The sequence below is a fragment of the Callithrix jacchus genome, chromosome 8 (genome assembly GCF_049354715.1).
Source record: "Callithrix jacchus isolate 240 chromosome 8, calJac240_pri, whole genome shotgun sequence".
Lineage (NCBI taxonomy): Eukaryota > Metazoa > Chordata > Mammalia > Primates > Cebidae > Callithrix > Callithrix jacchus.
The window spans coordinates 12,946,041-12,970,789 of record NC_133509.1 but is presented as its reverse complement, the minus strand read 5'-3'; the positions used below and the strand labels follow the sequence as shown (position 1 = coordinate 12,970,789).

The window sequence follows — 24,749 nt, the reverse complement described above, 5'->3', positions numbered from 1 at the left end:
GAGGTCCTTCGATCCTGCTACCCTGGGCAAGCCAGGCTTGGGGTGGGACAGGGCTGCTTCCCAGAACGAACTGTCTTCTCACCCTTCTCTCATCTGCACAGCTGCCACCCAGTAACTGGAGCTTGTACCTGCCAGCCAGGCTGGTCTGGCCGCCACTGCAATGAATCCTGCCCTGCTGGCTACTATGGCGATGGCTGCCAGCTGCCTTGCACCTGTCAGAACGGCGCCGACTGCCACAGCATCACTGGGGGCTGCACTTGTGCCCCAGGCTTCATGGTAAGATGGGAGGGGCCTCTCATGGCCTTCCTGACCCCCGATCCGGCCAGCTCCCTTCACCTCCTGGTGCAATCAGGAATGTGGCCCTGCACCCAGGTGCTTCCTTGTGTCCCCCTCAGAGATAGATTCCATGAAGGGAGGGCCCCTGAAGCTAGTCTCAAAGGGCCAGGGTTTGTAATATTACCAATAACAGGAGAAGGGGTCTTCCCATCACCCCCAGCTCTGAAGGTTGCCTTCCTTTGTGCCCAGCTCCTCCTTGCCTATATCCTTATGCACACAATATTTTACATCAGAAAAAAACACAATACACATAGACAGTTTTGCACTCTGCCTTCTTTCACCCACATTTCTGTGTTGCTGCTTGGGCTTCTTAATTATCACTTTAAATGGCTGTATAACATGTAGGAGCAGATGCACCCCAGGTTTCCTCAGCCATTCTCTTACTGCTGAATATTAAGCTGTTTCCAATGTTCACAGTGAATGTTGCAATGAGCATCTTTGTGCAAATAGCGTTCCTCCTGCCTATTGAATTATTTCCTTTTTTTTTTTCTTCTTCTTTTCCTGTGTGTCCTCATTCTCATGAATTATTTCCTGAGGGTGAATTCCCAGGGTCAGTGGGCATAATATATTGATGGTTCTTGATGGATGTAGCCGTATTACTTTGCTCAAGGGTTCTATAAATCTACACCACCACCAACTGTGTATGAGTGTACCGATTTCAGAATAACTTTGCTAACATGTTTTTAATTTTTGCTAATTACATAGGTAGAAAATGGCTCCTCACTGTTGCTCTAATTTGCATTTCTCTGATTATGAGGGAGAGTGAACATCTTCCCTACGTTTGTTTACTATCTGTATTTTCTCATGAATTATGTGGTCTTTATGAGGTTTGGTTCTGGGGAACTTGACATTATAAGTGGAATCCTATTCAAAGGTAAGGCATGCCCAGCAGGTTCAAGGAGTCAAACACTCAGGGCTTCTCTGTGGCCTTATGTTTCATTGTGCTGTAGGAAGTGATACAACGGTGCAGTTGAAAGAGTGTGGCCTTTGGAACCAGACCTGGGTTGCACCCTGGCTATCCTACTCACCAGTCATGTGATCTTGGACCAATGAGTCAACCTCTCTTAGGTTCGGTTTCCTCACCTGTGAAAGGGAACGCCTGCCTTGTAAGGTTGCTGTCAGGTGTCAAGATGGGACATATAGAGTGCATTTTAGCAGGCTTTTCAGGCGGTAGTAAATTTTCTAAGCACCTGTGGCCCTTGTTCACTTGCAGGTTCTGATTCAGTGGGTCTGGGATGGGGCCTGAGGGTGTGCCGTTCTAACAAGCTCCCAGGTGATACCAATAATGCTGGTCAGTGGTTTTCACTTTGAGTAGGATGCTCAGAGGTAGCCACGGGTCTCAACTTGGGCAGCACACTGAAGTCACCAGGAATGCTTCATAGACGTCAGTGCCAGGGCCCCGTTCCCAGAGATTCTGATGTATTTGCTCTAGGCATGGTCTGACTGAGGCCAGTGTGCCGCCAAGGTGGAGATCCACTCATCTGCAGGGAATTGTTTGTAGATCAAGTGAGGGTTTGCTTGGTGACAATGTCTTTTAAAGATGGGCTGCCTGTGGTCTGCAGAGCAAGGCCCAGGACAAAACACTGTTCAAAATAAAATGTGGCTAGTTCTGAATTGAGATGTGAAGTGGGAAATACACATTGGATTTCCAAGACTTAGTATGAAAAGGTGAATATAAAACATCTCAATAATTTTGTTATGTTAATTATATGTTGAACTGATACCTTAAATATATATATATGCATTTATATATATTTAGGGTATCAGTTCTGTGTTTAAAGTATTACATATATTTTTATATATTTAAAGTATTATCTATACATATATATATATATATATTTTTTTTTTTTTTTTTTTTTTAAGAAAGAGTCTTGCTTTGTCACCCAGCTGAATTGCAGTGGTGTAATCTCAGCTCACTGCAACCTCCGACTTCAGGGTTCAAGCAATCGTCATGCCTCAGCCTCCTGAGTAGTTGGCATTACAAGCATGTGCCACCATGCCTGGCTAATTTTTGTATTTTTAGTAGAGACAGGGTTTTGTCATGTTGGCCAGGCTGATCTCGAACTCCTGGTTTCAAGTGATCCACCTACCTTGGCTTCCCAAAGTGCTGAGATTATAGGCATGAGCCACCACCTAGTCTAAATATATTTGTTGAAATCAAAACATTTTACTAAGATTTTTTTAAAAACAGTTCAGCTCTCCTTTCCTCTTTCCCCAGTGCAGATAAAACTTCCCCAATGCCGATAAAAATGAATTCCTCGGCATCTTTGAAAGAGAAGGAAGCCTGGTTTCCTCTTTAATTTAGCTTTGTTGGTCTGAATTTTTGCTGTAATTTCCACAGCAAAATGGAGGTGCCCTGGGTTTTGAATTTGGGTAGGAGAGAATAATTGTTTGGGATTAAACATCTCACATAACCAAGTGGTCAGGTGACTGAAGCTGACTGCACCGAACTGCTCATGGGTGACACCCCTGTCCCAGCTTGGCTTCTAGCATAGCTCTAGGACTTTGGGCATATGTGGATGGGGAGTTAGGGAGAGAGAAGAACCTATTAACGTCTAAGATGGTCTACTATATGGACTCCGTGGATCAAGTCTGGGGAAAAGGGAGAAAAGTAGGAGCAAGGAGATATGTGCATACATGGGCGTGGGAAGCTCACTGAGGGTTGTACGGTCTGGTCATATACGTTGTCTATGCATCTGCTGGGAGCCTTGCCTCCCTGTTTGCCCTTCTTTATCCCCAGCTGCCTGCCTACTCACTGATCCTCAGAAAAAGGGAAAATCAGGGCCCTGGGAAGGCCTAGGAGGCTAGCATCTGTTTGCCCACTGCCCCCAGTGCTCCAACAGTCTGGTGGCCAGGCCACTGCCTCTCTTCCTTGCACCTGAGATGCAAATGACTTCCTGTCCTTGAACTTTGGGGCACATGGTGCATGCCAGAGTCATCTCACTGTGGAGTCCCCCCTGCCTGGGGCTCAGGGCTAAGACAGATTGTGAGTCAAGCTGCCCTGGTGAGACCCAGTAAATTCCCATCCATCTCTTCCCGCCCAGCCTCATTATTCCTGGAAAGGCTCTTCTAGGGCTCTGTTGGACACTGGGCAGGGACTACAGGAGGTGATTACAGAACAGTTCATTGTTCTCAACCAGCATGACTCATTTCTGCGTGCACCGAGCCCTGAGGGGGAAGCCGTTACTCTCACCCTCACTCCAGCTTCTGAATGAATGCAGCTTCCCACAATTAGCCAGCTAGTGGGGGCAGTCTGCAGAGCAGACTCAGCAGAGACTGGACCCAAGATGTCCCACAGTCGGTAATAATTAGCAATGCCTTTGTTGGTGGGTCAGTTTGTGAATGTATGTATCCTGCCTTTATCCTTGAATGATTTTAGGTTGTGTAGTCAGTTATGGACTCATTAAAGGAACCCTTTTCTGGGTGTTTGGAGACCTTCATTCTGGGCTCAGTAATCTTGGGCATGTCACTTCACCTTGCTGGACCTCCATTTCCCTATCTGAACGATGGGAGAACTAAATCAGTTTTGCCTGCTATTGGATATGTGTAGCCCCCATGGAGTGGATGTGAAACCGCATTCTCAGCTCTCTCCTCCGACCCCAGCTCTCCCTGCCCAGGGTCTTTAGGAAGGATATTGGGGCAGCTTTATGAAAGCAGATTCTGGGGGCTGAGAATGGTCTCGGGCTCAATATCCACATGAGGAGTGCTGATGAAGTAATGCAGAACCACACTGTGAGCTCAGTGACATGCCTGCCCCAGCCACGTGGTCCCCACCCCCGAGTGCACAGGGACATGGGGCAGAAGCAGGCCCCTGCTTGGGGCTCTGGGCTGGCCTTCACACACCACCTCTTCCCTCCCAGGACACTGGATATTTCCTCTGCTAGGACATAGGGGCCAGGTGGGGATGTGGAAAGACTAATCAGACTCCCATCCAGCCATCCAGGAACCTGTGTTCCAGTAATAATCATATGCACACTCGCAGCGAACACTCACTGAATCCTGGCTGCATGCTTCATCTGACTTATGCCTCACAAGGGCCCTAAGAAGGTGCACTTTCACTTTCTGCAATTTGCAAATGAGGAGCTGGAGTTTAAACAGGATGAGTGACTTGCCCAGAACCACAAAGCCAATGGTGGTGGGAGACACTGAACTCTCATGTTAGTTGATGAGCTTTGATTGAAGGATCACTGTGGAACCAGACAAATCTCAGTTCAAATCCTAGCTCTCCAATCCCCACACTGACTACTGGCAACTCACTTACCCTGCCTAACACTGTACTTCCTCATCTGCTAAAACAAGAGTTTGCTTGTGAGAATTAGGAATTTTATAGGGAAGTTCAAAACCCAGTGCCTGAAATACAACAGACACCTGGTGAAATGGTAGCAATTACTGGTAAGATATGAGAGTAGTGGGGGAATGTTGCTTCCCCCATGCCCAGCATACCAGCAGGAGGATGTTGGGATGAGTTGTACCCAGGGATACCCAATGGATCAGAGGCATGAATATACACAGCTGCTGTTCTAGCGAGGTCCACCCAAGCACCTGTGGATCACCCTGAGTGGTGGGTCTCAGGAAGCACTGTGGGGGTGGACAAGCCTCTCAACATCTGGGGAAATGGAGATAGAGATGGAGGTGGGAAGAGAACCTGGGCATTTTACATGTTCACCTAGCAGCAGTGATAGAATCACTTGAGGTGTGCACTGGTAAATTACACTATGGCGGCCCCGTGCGGTTCAAGAGTCCTCGACCAGAAAACAAGAAATGAGTTTGTAGCTCTAGCTCTGCTACCTTTCTGGGCTTCTATTTCTCATCTATAAAATGGGAATGAAATTCTCTGCCTAACGGAAACAGTGGTATGGGAGCTAGTCATTCCAGTGGGAGTGCTGACAAATGGAAATGGCATCGTTTCAGCACCTTGGACAGCATCGTGAGCCACTGTTTCAAAGCTGCTCCCGACCTTCTGAGAACCCAGGGTCCTCACCCAGACACAGAACACCAGGGTGAACAGGGATGGGAGAAGGCAGAGTGAGGGGTCACATTACACAGTGGTCAGACCAGCAGAGTCCTGGAATACCTGTCTCTGGGAAGATGACCTGATCCAGAAGGTGAGGACGTTTCTTCCCACCTTCCTGAGCTAGGGAAGTAGCTGCATTGCGGATGAGGGGACTGAGTGGAGCTGTCCACCCACCCACTTGCAGGTTAGCATCCCATCAGCCCTTTCTGTGGCTCCCCACTGCCCACCAAAGAAACCTCAAATCCCAGGCCTTTGTAACATGCCCTCAAAGTAGTCTACCCTAATCTCATCTCCCACAAAGTCCTGCCACAACTTGTGCAGCACACATGACTCATTTCCCCCAAACGCAGTACAGTGGTCCCCCTTTTCCATGAGGGATCCATTCCAAGATCTCAGTGGATGCCTGAAATTGTGGGTAGTCCTGAATTCTGTATATACTATTTTTTTCCTATACATATATACCCCTACAATAAAGTCTAACTTATTAGGCATAGTAAGAGATTAACAGTAATAATAATAGAACAATTATAATAGTATGCTATAAAAGTTATGTGAATGTGGCCTCTCTCTCGAAATACCTTCAAAACAGTTTTTTAGAGATAGGGTCTTGTTCTGTTGGCCAGGCTGTAGTGCAGTGTCACAGTCATAGCTCACTGCAACCTCAAACACCTGGACTCAAGTGACGTTCCTGCATCAGACTCCTGAGCAGCTGAGAACACAGGCACGTGCCACCATGCCTGGCTGGTTTTTTTTTTAGCGGTGTTGGGGGAGACAGAGTCTTGCCCTGTCGCCAGGCTGGAGTGCAGTGGCCCGATCTCGGCTCACTGCAACCTCCACCTCCTGGGTTCAAGTGATTTTCCTGCCTCAGCCTCCCGCGTAGCTGGGACTACAGGCATGCACTGCCATGCCCAGCTGCTTTTGTATTTTTAGTAGAGATGGGGTTTTACCATGTTGGCCAGGATGGTCTCGATCTCCTTTCCTTTACAATAAGGAAATTCATGGCATGTCCCAAGGGCCTTTGCCAGAAGTGCTGGGACTTGACTCTACCTGTTGGCTTCTCTGAAATGTAGATAAACAGATAGCTGCAGCAGGACTGGAGCAGCTGATCCCTGACACCATCTCCAGATTCTTTGAGCAATGGCATGAGCTTCTGCCTTATGAAATTTTGTGCAGTGGTTTGCAGAGACTCTGGAGCCAGATTCCCTGCCTTCAAATACCAGCTTTGCTGCGTATTAGCTGTGTGACCTTGGACAAGATACTGTACCTCTCTGTGCTCCTGCCCCTTGTTTCATTTCTTTTCTTTTTCTTTCTTTTTTTTTTTTTTTGAGACAAAGTTTCACTCTATTGCCCAGGGTGGAGTGTAGTGGTGCAGTCTTCAGTCACTCTGCAGCCTTGACCTCTCTGGGCTTTAGGCGATCATCCCACCTCAGCCTCCCGAGTAGCTGGGTCTAAGTTACACACCATCATGCCCAGGTAAATTTTTATAGAGATGGGGTTTTGCCATTTTGCCCAGCCTGGTCTTGAATTCCTGGCCTCTCATGATCTGCCCATCCTGGCCTCCCAAAGTGTTGGAATTACAGGCACAAGCCGCTATGCCTAGCCTGCTGCTAGTTTCTTATATGTGAAAAGGAATAATAACATAGCCTCATAGGATTATTGAGCTGACTAAATTAATTAGCACATATAAGGCACTTAGAATGTCTCTCATATTAGTAATCTTTCAACAAGCATCAGCTATTATTGTTGATGATGCCGCTGCTGTTATTTACACCAAGGATCACTCACTTGAAGAGGCTGACTGGTCCTGGCCTGAGTGCCCTGTTTGGGGGTAGAGGTGGAAATGGGGTTGAGAGGAAGGAGGCAGTTAGTTGAATCTTTCCCCTGGCAGGGAATGGCAGGGTTGCCAAGGGCTCCTAGGTTCCCAAGAGCAGACACAGAACCGAGAATAGACTTCCTCATCATGTGGGGGAAGAAGGCCGATTCCTCAGCCCCACCATGTTCCTCTGCTGACCAGCATTCCTTTCCTTAATTAAGGCTCACCTAGGCAGCCAGCCTGCTGGAGCCTCCTCCACTGCTGTAGCACTAATTGCTGCCACCTTGGTGCCTGCAGTAACCATCTGTGAGGTCACTGCCAGGGCTGCAAAGACTTGATTTCTCAGACCCCCTCACAGCTGCCTCCTCCCACATGGATGCATGGATCCCGTGTGGCTGGGAGATAAGGGGCCCTCTGGCCATTCCTCAGCCCAGATGCTCCCTTTCAGCTGCACTGAGATGGGGACGGAAATGCGGAAGCAGAGGAGAGGGGCCCCAGTGTCCCCTCCCATGGGATTCAGGGTCCATATTTCTCCCCAGGATGACAGCATTTCTATTACCTTAAAGGGCTCATCTATTTATGCCGCAATTTTTTGAAGCCCTGTCTGCCATTATTGAACCCTGCACGCTGTCGAGGGGAGCGGGCACTCCATCACCCAAATGAACAAACTTGTTTCTGCATTTTTCTCCCCTTTCTCTGTGCCATTGGTAGGTCATACAGAAACCTCAGCTGCTCTGACCAGGGAAGGCAGGAGAGGGGGGGCAAGAGTTATGAAAATCCAGATCAGTGGAGCAGTGATTGAATTTCCCTCCAAGGTTTCCAATGTCCTTTAAAGATGTCACCCTCCCCCAGCTGGGCAGAGTGCGTGTCTGCCTCTTGGGTGGCTCCTAAGCTGGAACTAGGGAGTGACAGGAGTGTAGCCGGTGGAGAATGCAGACTGAAAGTTATAGCCAGGTGACATGAATATAATATATGTGCATTTTCTCTTCTAATTGTTTCACTCTTCATCAAGGTGAGATCTAGACTGTTAGCCCTAAGAACAGAAAACTAGCTTCTCATCCCTCAGCCCCCACTATTGACTAATTTCCCAATTATTGTAGTAAAATATTTTCCTGAATGTGGCACTGGGAATGAGGCATTCACCCTCTAGTTGCCATGCCTGTGTGAGCAGAGGAGTACAGATACTGCAGAATAGCAGAAAGGGTCCAAAAATATTGATACACACACACACACACACACACACACACACACACACACACTCAATTCAGCACCCAAATCCCAGCTCTGTTATCACCTGCTGTGTGGTCTTGTTGGAGTTACTTAAGCTTCTCGAGCCTTTTTTTTTCATCAATAAAACAGGATAATTAATGGCACTATGCTGAGGATTGAATTAGATAAAATATGTAGAACAAAGCCTGGCACATAGCAAGTGTTCAATAAATGTTTGTCGAGGTTTATTATATGGTTGTGGAGAGAAGACTGCAAGCAAAAGGACATGGACTTTGGAATCGGACTGTCCTGGCTTGGAATCCCACAGCCGTCACTCAGTAGCTGTGTGACCTTAGGAAACATAGCATCTTAGAGCCTGTGTCTCATCGGTGAGGTGGATTAATAATGCTAGTCCCTCCAGGTTGGTGGGCCCACTGAGCGAGGTGCAATGTGTAATGCTGTGAAACAGGAATTGGTTTTCATAATGGGGGAGGTGGAAGAACACTCAGTGCTTCCATAGTGCACAGCAAAAGAAACCAAGGACAGAAAGGGAAGGTGAACCTACCTCAGGTCACACAGTATATCTTAACAGAGCTGGGATGGAATACAGGCGACATGACTCCCAGCCCACTGTTCTTTCCCCCTTCACCTCCATCTCGTGCTTGCTGTACCCAGAGCAGCTACCTTCTGATATTTCCCTGCACAGGGAGGGATGGTGAGGGTGGCAGGTCGGTGGGGGCCTGAGGGGAGTCACCAGGGGGTTAAATCATGTTGTCAATTAATTCACAGAGCAAAGTAGGGAAAATTGGTTTGATGTCACTAAGATAAGTCCAGCCTTACCCCTCTGGGACCCCACCGTACAGCTTATTAGGGAAAACTGCTGACTCTTCTACTCTAAAAAATAAACATTTGCCATATCAGACCACCCTCTTGCTGTCATGTTCCTGATGTCCTTATTATCAGTGCCCTCATTACTGGGATCTGGGCTGGGACTTTGTCTCAGACCTAGTGGCTGCAGCAATCTCTGTGCTGCAAAAAAAGCTGCTGGAGCAGATCTGAGGCATCTACGGTTTAAGTATACCCAGTTTTCTTTTTCTCCAAGTCTCTAGCATAGATGGAGCTTCTGCGGGCTCTCAGTCCTAGCCAGCGCCCAGGGCCTGACTTCACCAATTCTAGAGGGTGGAGATAGGGCCACAAGTCAGAGAGGCCTTTCTGAAAGGTCTGGAGAAAGTAGATAACCAAATGAGGGTGATGATGGCTCATATTTCGCAGTGGGCCCTAGGCCAGGCACTCTGTTCTCTATATGTTCTTCTTAATCCTCACAACAACCCTGCAGTGGGAGCTGTAGGACCCCAGTTTGTTCTCTGGGATTCTACCCATCCTTCCCAACACCTTTTTCACTGGAACTTTAACCAGCCCCAGGACACGGGGTCAGGGTTGGCACCCTCATTGTGCAGAAGAGCCCACGGGCTCTACTCCTCCAACAAAATCCGTAGGTTTAGAACAAAGAAAGCTCCCGCTACCCTTGTGCTCAAGCTTCAGTGCCCCCGCCCGGCCCCTCCCAGCCACCTCTCCCCTAGTCATTAGCACCAATAATCCCATCTGCAAGAGTAATTATCAACCCCAGGAGGGGAAGGGATTCCTGCCAGAAGATGTGATTATGTCTGGAAAATGAAGGATATTGCAGAAAAAGGTCATGAATAAATTATTTCAAGGTGGGGCTAATAAGAAAACTAACAATGGGGGTAAATGCAAAAAACAAAACAAAATCTATTTAAAAGTGATCTCCCAAAAACACTAAAAAATAAGTGTTCTTGCGTCTCCTGAAAGTTCTGGGAGGGAGATTTAATTCCCTGAGACGGGCCCAGGGAAGCCAGGCAGGGGCTCCCTAGCCATGAAGCACAGGTGTCGAGGAAGGCATAGGGAATGGAAGGAAAAGAGTGGGAGCAGCGCAGGTGGGCCCTGCGTGCCAGGGCGGGGTCTCATGCTTAAGTCAGCAGGCAAGAGGGAGTCACTGCCATCTGGAGCAGGGGTGTGACAAAACAGTGCTGTATTTGACCTGCATTCTCTGTGTAGGGAGATGGTAATGTCACAGAATAAGAACCAGCATGCAGGCCGGTGCGATGGTTCATGCCTGTAATCCTAGCACTTTGGGAGGCTGAGGTAGTTGGATCACCTGAGATCAGAGATTGAGACCAGCCTGGCCAACATGGTGAAACCCTGTCTTTATTAAAAATACAATAATTAGCTGTGCATGGTGGCCAGCGTCGGTAATCTCAGCTATTCTAGGCTGAGGCAGGAGAATTGCTTGAACCCGGGAGGCAGAGATTGCAGTGAGTAGAGATCACTGCACTCCAGACTGGGTGACAGAGCGAGATTCTGTCTCACACACGAAAAAAAAAACACCCCAGCATGTAGTAGGTGCTCAATGGATGCTGGATCCCATCACTCCCCACGTCTTCAGTGGAGGCTGCTTGGCAGAGTGGGGAGAGCATGGACTTCGAGTCAGGGAAACCTGAGTTTGCATCTCAGCCTTGCCATTCTCTTCCTGGGTGACTTAGGGCAGGTTCCCCCTTTGCTCACCTTGCATGTGGATTTTTTTGTAGGATGGTTTTGACATGAAACAGGGCAAGCGCCACAGAAGTGTTTGGCACAGAGCAGGTGAATCGTAGCTGCTGCTTGCACCTGCAGTGTGGCTTGGGCCTGGTGGGTCGTGTGTATTAATAAAAACGCTGAAAGCATCTGTAGCACTTACTCTAGATCAGGCACTGTTCTAAGAACATTATGTATTTTATTTCGTCTTCACCAGTATCCTTGGAAAAGGTACTACTGTAATTCCCATTTTGCAGATAGGGAAACTAAGACACAGAGAAGTTAACACCTTGCACAAGGTCCAAAAAGCCGTAGGGCCAGGACCTGAACCCAGTAGTCAGGTTGTAGAGTCCATGGGCTTGGCACTCCTGCCTGCCCCTGCCTGTGAGCTGAGGGCAAACCCAGAGTGATCCTCATTGCCCGCTACAGGATGAAACCCTAACCGTGGCCTTGGGGGTGCTGCAGCCAGGAGGGCTGAACTTGGAAGTGGCTAACAAACCATGGGGAAATCGGGCACGTGTCAGGCAGCGCAGGGGAGGCGTCTGTTCCCCAGGTGGTGGTGGGGATGGAGTGCCCAGTCACATGCTGTCCATCCGCATCCCTGTTTTCCAATACAAAACACTCATAAGCACCATCTCATGTGCTCTCACTGCCCTCTGAGGACTGTGATGTCACTGCTGACATTTTACAAATAAGGAAACTGGCGTTGCAAGGTTACGTAGTCTCTGGCACATCTCAGCACGCCCCAGCCCAGGGCTGAGCCCCTCGCCAGGCCCTCACTGCTCCTCAGGGTACCCGTTCCCACCCCATCTCCCTCAGGGACCCTGCTCCCCTCTCCTGCCTCAGGCTTGCAGCCCCACGCAGGGTCTGTCCTAGACCTGAAGCCACTACCGCCTTTTCCTGCAGGGAAGTTTGACCTGAGCTCCCCTCAAACCTGCCCCTTCCCAGGTTTGGGTGCCTTCATGGGGGCACACTGCGCCATGTTCTGTGTGGTGAGGTACTCTGTGAGAACTTGACTAAGAAACCTCTAGGGCCAGAAAAATCTAGAGGAAACTAGCTTTAAAGACCCAAGAGACTGGCCATGGTGGCTCACACCTGCAATCCCAGCACTTTGGGAGGCCGAGGTGGGCAGACCACTTGAGGTCAGGCGTTCAAGACCTGCCTAGCCAATGTGGTGAAGCCGTGACTCTATTAAAAATACAAAAATTAGCCGGGCATGGTGTGTGACTGTAATCCCAACTACTCGGGAGGCTGAGGCAGGAGAATCACTTGAACCCGGGAGATGGAGGTTGAAGTGAGCTGAGATTGCACCACTGCACTCCAGCCTGGGCAACAGAGCAAGACTTCGTCTCAAACAAAAAAAAAAGACCTGATAGTTTATAGGAGTTGGGGAGTTGGAGATGGGGATGGACCAGAGGACACTGGACAATACAGGCCGCCTTCCCCACCCCCACTCCTTTTTTGTTCTCTAGTAAAAGCCTCTCTGGTGTTAACTTCTAGGCTGTCTTTATATTCAGTCTATAATTGTTTTTATAATGATTCTGCAGTCAATCAGCAATTGAATTTCCCTGAGTCTGGACCCTCAGCCAGAGGGGAAGGGCCCAGATGCCTTTCTAAAACAGTCACTCACCTGCTCTTGGGGGCCCTCCTTTATCTTTCCCAAGCAAAGTTGACACCTGGTGCTCAAGGCCATCCTGGCTGGGCCCACCCTGACCTCCAGGCTCCTACTGCTGCCCCTCATCACCCTCCCCTAACCCCTGAGCTCCAGCAAATCCAAACTGCCTTACCCTGCAGCCCTCCCACCCACATGTGGCCCCACCACCACACCTTTGTTCAGTCTGCCCCTTCCCCCAAATGCCCTTGCTCTCCATTCCCCTAGGCCAAATCCTGCCCATGCACCTTCCAGTCTCCAGTTACCAGCTCCTTCTAAAGCCGCCTTGCTTTCTTCCCTATGGGACAGAGCCTTTCTACAGGACACGGACTTCCCCAGTCTGGTGGCACACTCTGGACATTTTTCTCCCCTCTACTAAACAGAAAGCTCCAGGGGTCTGTCCAGTGTATTCCTGTGTGTCTACTCTTTTTCCCACCCTGCCACCTCCTAACCCCCAGCCTGTCCAAGCCTGGCACAGTCCTCTGCACAGTGTCAGTAAATGTGAATGCATCACATTTTACTTGGACCCTAGTTTTCCTTATTAGCCTCTTTAGGACCCTCTGTCCCCCACATTCTGGATCCCACCTGGGACATTGTCACCATCACTTTTGGCAGACTCTGGCTCTGCAGGCCACTGCCCCAGGTGCACCTTACACATCCCTCACCCCCAGGGAGCTGGCTCTTTTAGAATATGAACTCATATACACCCTATAGATTCAACCCACCCCTCCCTGACTTTGGGCCATACCATTCTCCAAGCCACCATAATCAAATCACCCCTGGGGCTCTATGGCCAGGATCAGCCTGGATGTCTGACATGCAGATACTAAGCTTGCCCCTGAGCTGTCACACCACCAATACACATCACACACACATACCAAACTCACATACTGTACGACATGGATCACACAGTGGGGACCCCTCTAAACTACCATGCAAACCAGGACACTGGGAGAGCAGACCCAAATCCTATCGCTAACCTTCTGTCAGTCCATTGAAGCACATGTACATCTAGTACATATGACACACATAGGGCCCACATGTGTTAATCACATGAAATACATCAGGAATATATACCACTGCTAGCACACACACTCTTAAGCTCACCGAAAACAGCCTGCAGAACATGCATGTGGGAAAGTGGCCAGCCTCTGCCCCTCCCTGCCTCCATGGTCCATACACACACTCCTCTAAATGCCCAGAAAGACCTCCCCCAGCACCCAACATAGGTTTTCCCAGAATTTTAGAGGCAGTTTTTTTTTGAGATTCAAAAATGCCACAGCTTCGGCCAGCCCCAGGGAAGCAGAGAGAGATGAGGCTCGGAGGCCCAGGTGGGTGGATTACCTGAGGTCAAGAGTTTGAGACCAGCCTGGCCAACATGGTGAAACCCCATCTCTACTAAAATCACAAAAATTAGCCAGACGTAGTGGCGGGTGCCTGTAATCCCAGCTACTCGGCAGGCTGAGGCAGGAGAATCACTTGAACCCGGGGAGGGCAGAGGTTGCAGTGAGCCGAGATCGCACTCTAGCCTGGGTGAAAAAGCAAAACTCTGTCTAAAAAAAAAAAAAAGTTTTGTTTTGTTTTTTTTTTAGCACTGTGGAAATCATGAAACCTAACATAGATTGATTAGAGTCATATGCTATCAATTTGCACAGAGACCTCTGAAGAATGAGGCCCAGGCTTTGCAGGGAAGCTTCATTCTGTTCCCAAAGGGAGCAGGTCCCAACAGACCTGTAGGAGATGCCCTAAAACCCTGTCACCTTTACCATCCTCACCCCCAGCCCCTCAGGGACCACAAGAGCTCTGGACAGGGCTCAGCCCCAGGGAAGCAGGGAGAGATGAGGCCAGGCACGGGGAATCCAAGCTGCAGCAGGAAGGCCCTTCCTTCTAAATAAGGGCAGGGCCTGCCTGGGTGTGGGATGCTGATAGTGTCCGAGGTCGTCGTCATCATCAGCATCATCATCACTCTAACCAGCTTCATCTCATTCAAAAGATATACATTATTAAATACGAACTCACTCCCACTGCCTGTTATTCCATCGTCTTAGCTTTAGACCCTAAAGTCTTGAAACCTTTTGTACTTCAGGAGCTTCCTAACAACAAAAGACACAAATGCCCCCTAAGAGTTTCCACCATCACCCCTGTTAGCCATTTCTGCATTCACTGTCTACATACATTTAACAACAAACAGGTAAGACAGGAGATTATGAAATGGCATATCACAGGCTCCTGGTAGCAAGCCTGGTACGCTGCAGGTGCTCAGGACGTGAGTCCCCATCACTTCCGGCCTGTGCAGTCAAGGCAGCCTGCTCTAGGGAAGAAAACTTGAGCTTTGCAATCAGTTGCTCCTTCCTTTTCCCATGCTGTGACTTAGGGCAAATTGACCTCTTTGGCCTTGGTTTAGCCCCTCTCTAGGATAGTTCTCTCTCTAGGAAGGGAATTCTCTCCCTGCAGTGCTGTTACCGAGCAAAAGGAAATCAGAGAAAAAAAAAAAAGTGCCAGGCGGGACGAGGTGGCTCATGCCTGTAATCCCAGCACTTTGGGAGGCCGGGGGCGGGGGGGTGGATCACAAGGTCAGGAGTTCAAGACCAGCCTGGCCAAAATAGTGACACCGCATCTCTACTAAAAATACAAAATTAGCTGGGTGTGGTGGCAGGTGCCTGTAATCCCAGCTACTCAGGAGGCTGAGGTAGGAGAATCCTTTAAACCCAGGAGGTGGAGGCTGCATTGAGCTGAGATTATGCCATTGCATTCCAGCCTGGATGACAGTGTGAGGCTCCATCTCAAAAAAAAAAAAAAAAAAAATGCCTGGGAGAAGCCTGTCATCAAGAAGGTGTGAAAAGTATAGTTTCCTTTGTCCTGGCATCAGCACTAGGGATGGGGGTGTCTGCCCTAAGGCACTGGGCTAGCCCTGTCTGGAGGGGTGAAGGGGTGTGGTCAGTGGTGAGGACCAGAGTCCTGCTCCCCGTTTCCTCCAGGGCTGCCCATTATGCATGTACTGTGCAAACGTCTCCAGAGATTTTAGATTCTGGGTCTCCTGATAAGGTACAAATACCTCTCCTGAGTTTGCTCAGTAAGCCCATATTAGCCCGTAATGCCTTCTCTAAACTCAGTCGAGAATCTCAGGAAAGAAGAATAGTTAGAAAGGAGAAGGGGCTACAGAGGAGAAAAGAGACTGCTCCACCAGCACTGCAGCTGAGTCCCCAGGAATACCCCAGATGACACAGCCAGTAAGTGGCATGGCCTGAACTTGATCTAAAACATCTTTCCTTGGCCACATGGATTGCCTCTTGGGTCTCCCTGAAAAATATATATATATTTTTTTGAGATGGAGTCTCACTTTGTCACCCAAGCTGGAGTGCAGTGGGGCAATTTTGGCTCGCTGCAATCTCCACCTCCTGGGTTTAAGCTATTCTCATGCCTCAGCCTCCCAAGTAGCTGGGATTACAGGCACCTGCCACCACACCCAGCTAATTTTTATATTTTTAGTAAAAACAGGGTTTTACCATGTTAGCCAGGCTGGTCTTGAACCCCTGACATCAAGCAGTCCACCTGCCTTGGCCTCCCAAACTGCAGGGATTCGAAGCATGACTCAACTGCACCCCGAGAGGTCTCTCTGAAATGTATTGGTGTCTGTTTGGGAACTGTTGGAAGGCGTCTGTGCTCCTCCAAAGAGACCTCCTGAGATATCAGAGCCATATTGCATATTTGTGCAAATTAGAATAAGTTACCCCTTTCTCAAGACATTCTACTGACATCTGCCAGAAAACTGATGTAATATATACACAAATCTGTAATGACTGTCATTCGAATAAAACCTCTAGAGTTGTGCAGTGCACATCCTACACAACTGTGCAGAGTAACCTGAGATCACTGGCAACCTATTCATTTTTGACAAACATAGGTGAGAGTGAGTATTAAAGGGGCTTCCGGTGCTAACCTTTGTCCTCCTTCCCCCTGAGTGGGAGCCAGACAGAATAACGCAGCCCCACAGGCTGTGGGCATTTCTTCCTCAGCACAGCGAGGCAGGTTCAGGATGGATATGACAAGTAGCCTCCGTGTCTCTCTCTCTCGTCCCTGTGGCTCTCTGTTCCTCATAGCTTATGCAGCGTTTCTTTTCCCCAGCATACACCTGCCGTCAGTTGCTGCCTTATCAGTGATGCACTAATTAGGTCCAGCGAGGTTTGCTCTGCATTGGAGAGGTTGCCGTTTGGACAAGCTATTCTCTCTTTGCCTCGTGGGCCACATGTTACTCTTTCTCCCTAGGAAATTACAAATGAGGCTTCCCACTTGGGACTCCCACTGTCCTAGTGCTTAGAGCTGGGAGTGGGGTGTGACTGACAAGGATGGGCAGGAGAGTGCAGCGGCCCAGGGCTGGTATTCTGCTTAACAAGGAGCAGGCACTTGCCTGGCAGGGGGCTTTGTAAATAGTCAAGCATGCAACTCTTGTGTGCTGCTGGCATGGATGTGGCATTGGACACCCCAAGCAGTCCCCATTAGTTGCTCTGGAACTCCCAAGAATGGCTGGAGTGATGGAACAGAAGCAACCAGAGCCACTTCAGGCTTCCTGCAGAACTCCTGGAAGTAGGGCAGGACTAGCTTGTGCCCCTCTCATGCCACAGCCTTGTTTTATGCCCCACCCTGTCTAGTCACTAGCCAGTGCTGACAAGCTCTGTTCTGTTGCCTGTGTATCCCCTGATCTAGCACAGTGTCTGACACATACTGGCACTTAAGAAGCATTTCCTGAATGTCTGAATAATTCAACCCATGTGTACTGAGCATGAATGACTCATTCCTCATCCTCAAGGAACGTGCAATCTAGTCAATGAGAGCCGAATTTTTTTAAATGATTATTTCATTACAATTGTGGTGACACAAAGGAGCAGTAACAGGGAAACCTGCCCTGAAAGTGGGAGGGCTTGGGGAGAGTTAAAGAGTGAGGGCCAGGCGTGGTGGCTCACATCTTTAATCCCAGCTCTTTGGGAGGCTGAGGTGGGCAGATCATGAGGTCAGGAGTTTGAGACCAGCCTGACCAGCATGCTGAAACCCCCATATCTACTAAATACAAAAATTAGCCAGGCATGGTGGCACACACCTGTAGTCCCAGCTACTCAGGAAGCTGAGGCAGGAGAATCACTTGAATCCAGGAGGCGGAGGTTGCAGTGAGCTGAGATCACACCACTGCACCCCAGTCTGGGTGACAGAAAGAGTCTCAGAAAAAGAAAAAGAAAAAGAGTGTGGGAGCTGGAAGGGACCTTAGGTCTCATCTACTCTAGCGTAATTAATGGTTAGCAAGACCCAGGGCCTATCAGTGCCTTGCCTGTCATAGTTACTGAAGAAACACTTACAGACTGAATGAATAACGGATGAATGAATGGATGAATAAGGAAGTCACCTTGGGCTAGTGCTTTTGCCTCACTTGAACTTATGTACTCGGACCCCAGGTCCAGGGCCCATTCTTGCCTTGAGCTATCCCACCTACTCCTCCAACAAAAGGATAGGTAAGCCAGGGCAACTTCCTACGTTGCTGGTCCCAGAGTGGTGTCTGCTGAGCTCCCACAGGCTGGCAGGCTCGTGCCACCTTGGCCCGGATCTAGAGAATTCATTTCCGTTCCGTGTACACTGCCTCCTACCTACAGAGCATATTTAAGGGGACTAGAAGACAAATTCACACGATTGCCTCCCTCTTTTGTGTAAGGGAGGATCCACCACTTTCCATCCTCCTTCTCCTCCAAAAAATACTCATTAACCTCCTGTTCATTGCAAGGTAAATGGATAATCAACATGAGAAGCTCAGCTGTAGATTAATTTTCCCAAATAGGGCCAAACTACAAAGCAGCATATTGCAGGGGAGAAAAATCCAATAAACAATATTTGAAACAAATTTAATAGAACATATAACTCATTACCCACCGGGGTCTGGGCCTGTGCCACCACATTATGCATGGAGGCAGGTGGAAGGTAGAGGAGCGTTTTGCATCTTTTGTGGGACCAGCATCGAGGATTTGTTAGTAGTGTTTTCAAATCAAGTTCAAGATGTTAATAGCCAATGTGGCATCTATAATGAACAGGCCTTTGGAGGGGAGGAAGGATTCACATTCATTCTGCATTCACAGAATGAAGATGCTGAACAGGACTGGCAGGTATCCCCAGCAGAAGCAGGGGGACCTGCCCTGTGGGTGGTGTGGACTGGGGAGATGGGATAGATGAAGACAGACACCCAAGCATCCATTTCCAGGTGCTAAGAAAGGGTCAGAGCATCTAGGCCTTGGTGGGGGTGCTCCCTCAAGATCAGGGCCATGTTCTCTGGATGTCTTGCTCTGTGCTTAGGTGGCAAGTGTGCTTTCCACATGAATGGGGATGGCACAGGCCAACCCAGAATTCCCGTACTTGGGCTGTTAGCGTTCTGTGATCGAATGGGAGCCAGGAGATTTGAGCTCCAAATGAGTGTTCACCTTGCATTGGTTATGTGATCTTGGGCAAGTCACTTTCCCTTTTTTGGCCTCAGTTTCCTCACCTATAAAACAAGGCAGCTGATCCAGATGATTCTCAGTGTCCCTTTCAGCTCCAGCACTATGGGCTTTCTACCCACCATTAGGACAGCTGTGTGCCCACCATTAGGACAGGCCATGCATTAGCAGAGCAGGTGGACCACAGCTGGTGTGATTCTTAGAGGCCCAAGAGGGCTCCCCATCTCTGCCCCTGCCTCCTACCATTGCTCACCCCTTTTGGTAAGAACCCCACTCCAGACAAGAAGATACTCAGAGATGGGCCCTTAGAGGTGACGTAGCCAGTGGTTCTCAGCTAAACACTTGTTTTGTTTTTGAGACTGAGTCTTGCTTTGTCACTTAGGCCAGAGTGCAGTAGCACGATCTTGGCTCACCGCAACCTCCGCCTCCCAGGTTCAAGCAATTCTCCTGCCTCAGCCTCCCAAGTAGCTGGGACTACAGGTGCGCACCACCATGCCCAGCTAATTTTTGTATTTTTAGTAGAGTCGGGGTTTCACCATGTTGGCCAGGCTGGTCTCAAATCTCTGACTTCGTGAGCTGCCCGTCTCGGCCTCCCAAAGTGCTGGGATTACAGGCGTGAGCCACCGCACCCGGCTTCAGCTGGACACTTGTAAAGGCTGCAGCAGGTTGCCAAGAGCAGTTTGGAACAGTTCACAAAACCTACGGGAAATCCTGTATTACCCGTGATGAGGCTGACTGAAACACCAAGGCTTTTCTTTTGCTTTTAATTAGAATTAAATTAACTCTGTGATACCCCAGGTTAGTTTGTGCTGTTCAGAAGCTGTGATTGGTCATAGGTGACATCATAGGAATATCTAGGTCATGGTTGGTGGACAAGAAGCTGCCACCGGCATCACATGGCATGTGGTTACTGGTCAGATTGTACTTGTCCAATACGTGACTGGCCTTGGACACCAGCCCAGAGTGACTGCGGCGTCTTTCAAATGGAGAGGGCTTTTTAGGGGGAGCATACTAAAAAGGGTTCTTAGTGATGAAAAGTTGGGGAGACTGGTTTCAATAGCTGCAGATGATTGATCAACCAAGTCTTATACATTACCTTGCATTCACATGAGTCTACCAGAAGAGAACATAGACTACTTCCAGCAGGAATTCTGGATGGTGATTTTGGGGGAACAACCTCAATTAAGGGCCTTAGGGAACAGGTCTGTTTGGGGGAGTGGGCAGAGTTGCTAGGCTAAGCAAAGCGCATGACGTGCCAAATGCAAACTCCCCAGCTCACAACCCTGACTCTCATCCTGGCCTTTCCTCCAGTGTGTGACAAGATCAACTGACATGAACTGGGCTGGTTTGGGTCAGCCACTAGGCTGGAGGGAGGCAAGTGTAGACGGCACAACCCTTGCAGCCAGTTCCCTGGGAGCACAGACCTGCAAGTCCCAGCTCTGCCTTATGGGCCCACTTTGGCTCATGGTGGATTTGACCACCTCTAATAACTGTTCAGCTCAGAAGGTCTTAACTCCCTGAGTGGATGCTCTAGAGGCCAACTGGATAATTTTTGCCTGTGCTTCTTATGCTCTGGGAGGCAGAGTTGGGCAGGGGATAATGGGATGAGGCATGGAAACATAGACCGGGATCTCCTGGGTTTTCCTTCTCACAAGAGCCCCCATGGAGGCTCACAGTCAGTGTGTTAGCATGGGGCTCATCCTCAGACTAGACAATATTCTGTTGCCTGTGTGTGCAGGGCCCCTCCCAGGGCTCAGGCCCTTCTGCCTTCAGATGCCAGTCACATTATTTACAAAATTCCTATACTCTCTGCCAGGTACTGGGGAACGCAGACAGATAAAGTCCCTCGTCTCATGAAGCATCTAGTCTCTCTGGGAGAGGCAGAGCGTAAATAAGTGGACAAAGAAACATACCTGGGGCCAGGTGCAGTGGTTCACACCTGTAATCCCAGCACTCTGGGAGGCCGAGGTGGGCAGACTGCCTGAAGCCAGGAGTTCAAGACCAGCCTGGCCAACATAGTGAAACCCCATCTCTACTAAAAATAAAAAAAATTAGCCAGCCATAGTGGCAGGCGCCTGTAATCCCAGGAGGCTGAGGCAGGAGAATTGCTTGAACCCAGGAAGTGGAGGTTGCAGTGAGCCGAGATCGCGCCATTGCACTCCAGCCTGGGCAACAAGAGCAAAACTTAGTCTCAAAAAAAAGAAAACAAGAAACATACCTGGATGTGGGCATGAATGTGTGGACACTGCCTGGGAGTTGCTCAAGGGCAGAGACTGGGTCCCAGTCTCTTCTGTGCCCTTGGAGCCTGCAACATGGCTAGCTCAGAGTTGGCCCTCACTCAGCAAACATTTGCTGAATTGCCTGGCATACGAGAGAAAGCATATGGAAAGTGCCCAGTCCTTCTGGTTCTGTCCACAGTAGAAGCCAGCAAGTACACACAAACATCTCATTTCAATTAAACATTTATCGAGAATCCATTATGTACCAGCAGGGGCCCAAGCACTGCGAATCTAGACATGAATGCAATCAGATCCATCCCCATGGAGCTCACAGCCTAAGGTTGAGGAAGGCACCAAGCCAACCACAACCTTCGGGTGCTAGGATGATGGTTGCTATGTATGCACCCAGTTCCCACCAGGGTAGGGCTGGTGGGCTGGGGAGGGGTGTCAGGGAAGACACCAGGAGAAAATCTACACACACCTACCCAACACAAACACCCAAAGAAACACACAGGTGTCTACACCCGCTGCCTGAGCACTTGCGGACATATGTAGTCTAGTCTGAGCACATGGTGACCCATGTAGACCTGGGTCCCATGCAGACCATCATGATTAAGGCTTGCTTGTTAGTGGTACCCCAAATTAAAAAGGTATCACTACACCTTGGGCCAGGGGATGCCCCGGGGTGGGCAGAGCTGATAGTCTCGTCTGAGATAGGCTGGTGATTGGCTTGCTTTGAACATCAATCACCAGAGACTGGCCGGCCAGTCAATTACAGACCAGGCTTCACCCTCAGATTAGAGGCTAGAAGTTAGGGAATTTGAGAAAAACTTTAACTGTTAGTGTAAAATTTGTGCTTGTTGAGTTAGAATCCAGTAGGCACTGGTGCTGAGGCCAGGGGGCAAGGACAGTGAGGTGGAAGAGGAGAGTGCTTGAAGCGAGTTGTGCGAAGGTTACATTCCTTCAGGGCAGATCTGTGCACTTTAGAAACTATCTGATTCTCCATTGGGACTTTTTGCTATTAGGAGCTGAGTGGAAAAAAACACAAAGAGTTTCTTCTCTTCTCCTACTCAACACAGAAGACTAGCAAACAGTCAGTTCTGCAGCAAACATCAGCTGGGTGCCCTTCAATTCTGTCTACCTGGAGACAGCATCAGATCCCCCAGGTGGAGGGCTCAGGCCCTCCTGTCTTCAGATGCCAGTCACAAGTTCCAGGCTGGTTTGCCTGTGCTTCTGACGGGCTATAAATCAGGGTTCCTGCAACTCCCTCCTTGGAATCGATTAATTTGCAAGATAGGTTCACAGAATTCAGGGAAGCACATTACTAGTTTATTATAAAGGATATTACAAAAGATGCAGAAGGCAAGACATGTAGGAAGGGGTGTGTACACCCACTCTGGTGTAGGAAGGGGTGTGGAGCTTCCATGCCCTCTCCAGGTGCACAACCTTCCAGAAACCTCCATATGTTCAGCTATCCAGAAGCTCTCTAAATCCTGTCCTTTAGAGTTTTAATGGAGAATCACTGGTCACATCATTGGCCTTTGGTGGTCAACTTCACCTTCAGCCCCTCTTCCTTATGCCCTCTTCCTTCAGTGGGGGGTGGGGCCGCAAGTCCTAACCTTTCTAATCTGCCTTGGTCTTTCTAGTGACCAGCCCCTATCCTGAAGCAGCTATCAGTCAATCATTAGCACACAAGATGACCTCACTTTGGAAATTCTAAGGGTTCCAGGAGTTGGTTGGCAGGAAACTGGATGAAAACCTAATATATATTTCATAGTATCAGAGGAACTGACAAATGGAGTGTTTGGAACAGTGGCCCTCAGGGAGTCAACATTCTGTTCCCCAAGACCATACCCATAGTGTGTGGTGATAAAAGTTCCAGCCTGTGTCACCTGAGGGGGAACAGGGAGCCAAGCCCAGAGAAGGTGATCAAAAGGTAAACAAGGGACATGGAGTCAGGACTCTACCTGCCCCCCCTGCCAGGGGAACCCACCCTGCCTCCTCCTCTAGAACTTCCTTCTTAAACCTAGGAGGATTTTGTGTATTCTTTCGCTAAAAGATAACTGTATCTTTGTACTAGTAGCTTGTATAGTGCTTTCTCCCTATCAGGCACTATTCTAACTGCTACACAAATAATAACTAATTTAATACTCTTAATAATCCTACGAGAAGGGGACATTTTAATTCCCATTTTACAGATGTGGGAACTGAGGCTCAGGGGATTTAGTAAATTGCCTATGATCACAGTGAATGAGCTGTGGAAGCAGGATGGTGCCAGAGTCCACCCTCTGATTCCTCACCTCTGCTGCCTCTCGGGATGGAAGATCTGATTCTTTCTCCTTCACCTTTACTGGCACTAACACACCAGGGGTCCTGGATAAGCCACTGCCCCTCTCTGAGTCTCCCTTTTCTTCTCTCAGAATCAGAAAGCCATCTCAGCCCAGTGGCCTCCCAGGACTGTTACAAAGACCAAGTGTAAGCTTCTCTGGGAGGAAACTGACACAGCATTGTGGGGAGCAGATGTGTCAAGCTGGGCTCCCGGCATCCTGTTCCATGGATCAGGGCACTCAGCCCCATCGGCAAGCCCACAATAGGGCTCACAGGCAACCCGAGGCCTTGCAGGGTGATCAGGGTTGGGGACACTAATGAGAATGCTGGGAAAGAACCTGCTTCTCTCTGATAGCAGATTCATGCATGCAGGGAAAGGCATTGGCTGTGCCCACTGTCTGCACCCAGGCCAAGGCCCTCAGAGGTCAAATAGATTCTTATGTGCTATTTGTCGTCTTGGAGAAATTGAAATTTTCTGGGTAATGGGAAAGCTGACAAACTCCAGCTGGTCAGGCCTGCTGGGGACTCAGGGGAAAGAGCAGGAACTGTGGGTCCTTCAGGGAAGGACTCCACAGTCCCTGACCCTGAGGACGGGACAGAAGCAGAAAAGGGCTGGATGAGAGCCTCTCCGTGGCAAAGACCCACACCCTCTAGTCTCTCTGTGGCCCACATGGGAGTAAAGCCAGAGGCCTAGACCCTTAGATTGAGAAGGGAGCTCCTTTGCGTCAAGCCTGTCATTTTAGAGATGGAGGAACTGAGACTCAGAAAGGGGCATTACTTACCCCGTGTCACACAGCTAGTGGGGCCCAGACAAGCCCTGGTCTCTCAGCCCAGACAGATTTTTTACCAGGATTCCCATAGAAAGCTTAGGTGTAAGACCTGAGACCCTGGCTGGGGATACTCCCTAGGGGCGGGAGGTGGGAATTCAACAGCCACTGCCCACTTGCTCCAGTGTAGACAGCCCCACTGTAGGTTCCTAAGTAGGGACCTCAGGGAGGAAAGCCCAAACTCCCTCCCCTGGCATTCTAGGCTCCCAGATCCCCTTTTAGGTATCTCCTTCACTCCCTGCTTCAGTCACCCATAGAGCATTCCCGGCTTATACTCCCCTGAGCTCTTG

General features: G+C 49.3%; 1 protein-coding gene across 37 annotated transcripts in view; it reads left to right on the top strand.

The window, feature by feature from the left end:
- MEGF11 (multiple EGF like domains 11) overlaps window positions 1-24,749 on the top strand; it is a 389,272-nt gene that overhangs the window by 327,662 nt on the left and 36,861 nt on the right. For all 37 annotated transcript variants that reach the window (XR_013520753.1, XR_004729544.3, XR_004729545.3 and 34 more), the window contains one exon: window positions 102-276. Coding sequence is in view for 34 of the 37 variants with exons in the window: in XM_035258930.3 (XP_035114821.2) it covers window positions 102-276 (175 nt within the window). In the remaining 3 variants the exon portion in view is untranslated. The remainder of the gene's footprint in view (window positions 1-101; window positions 277-24,749) is intronic.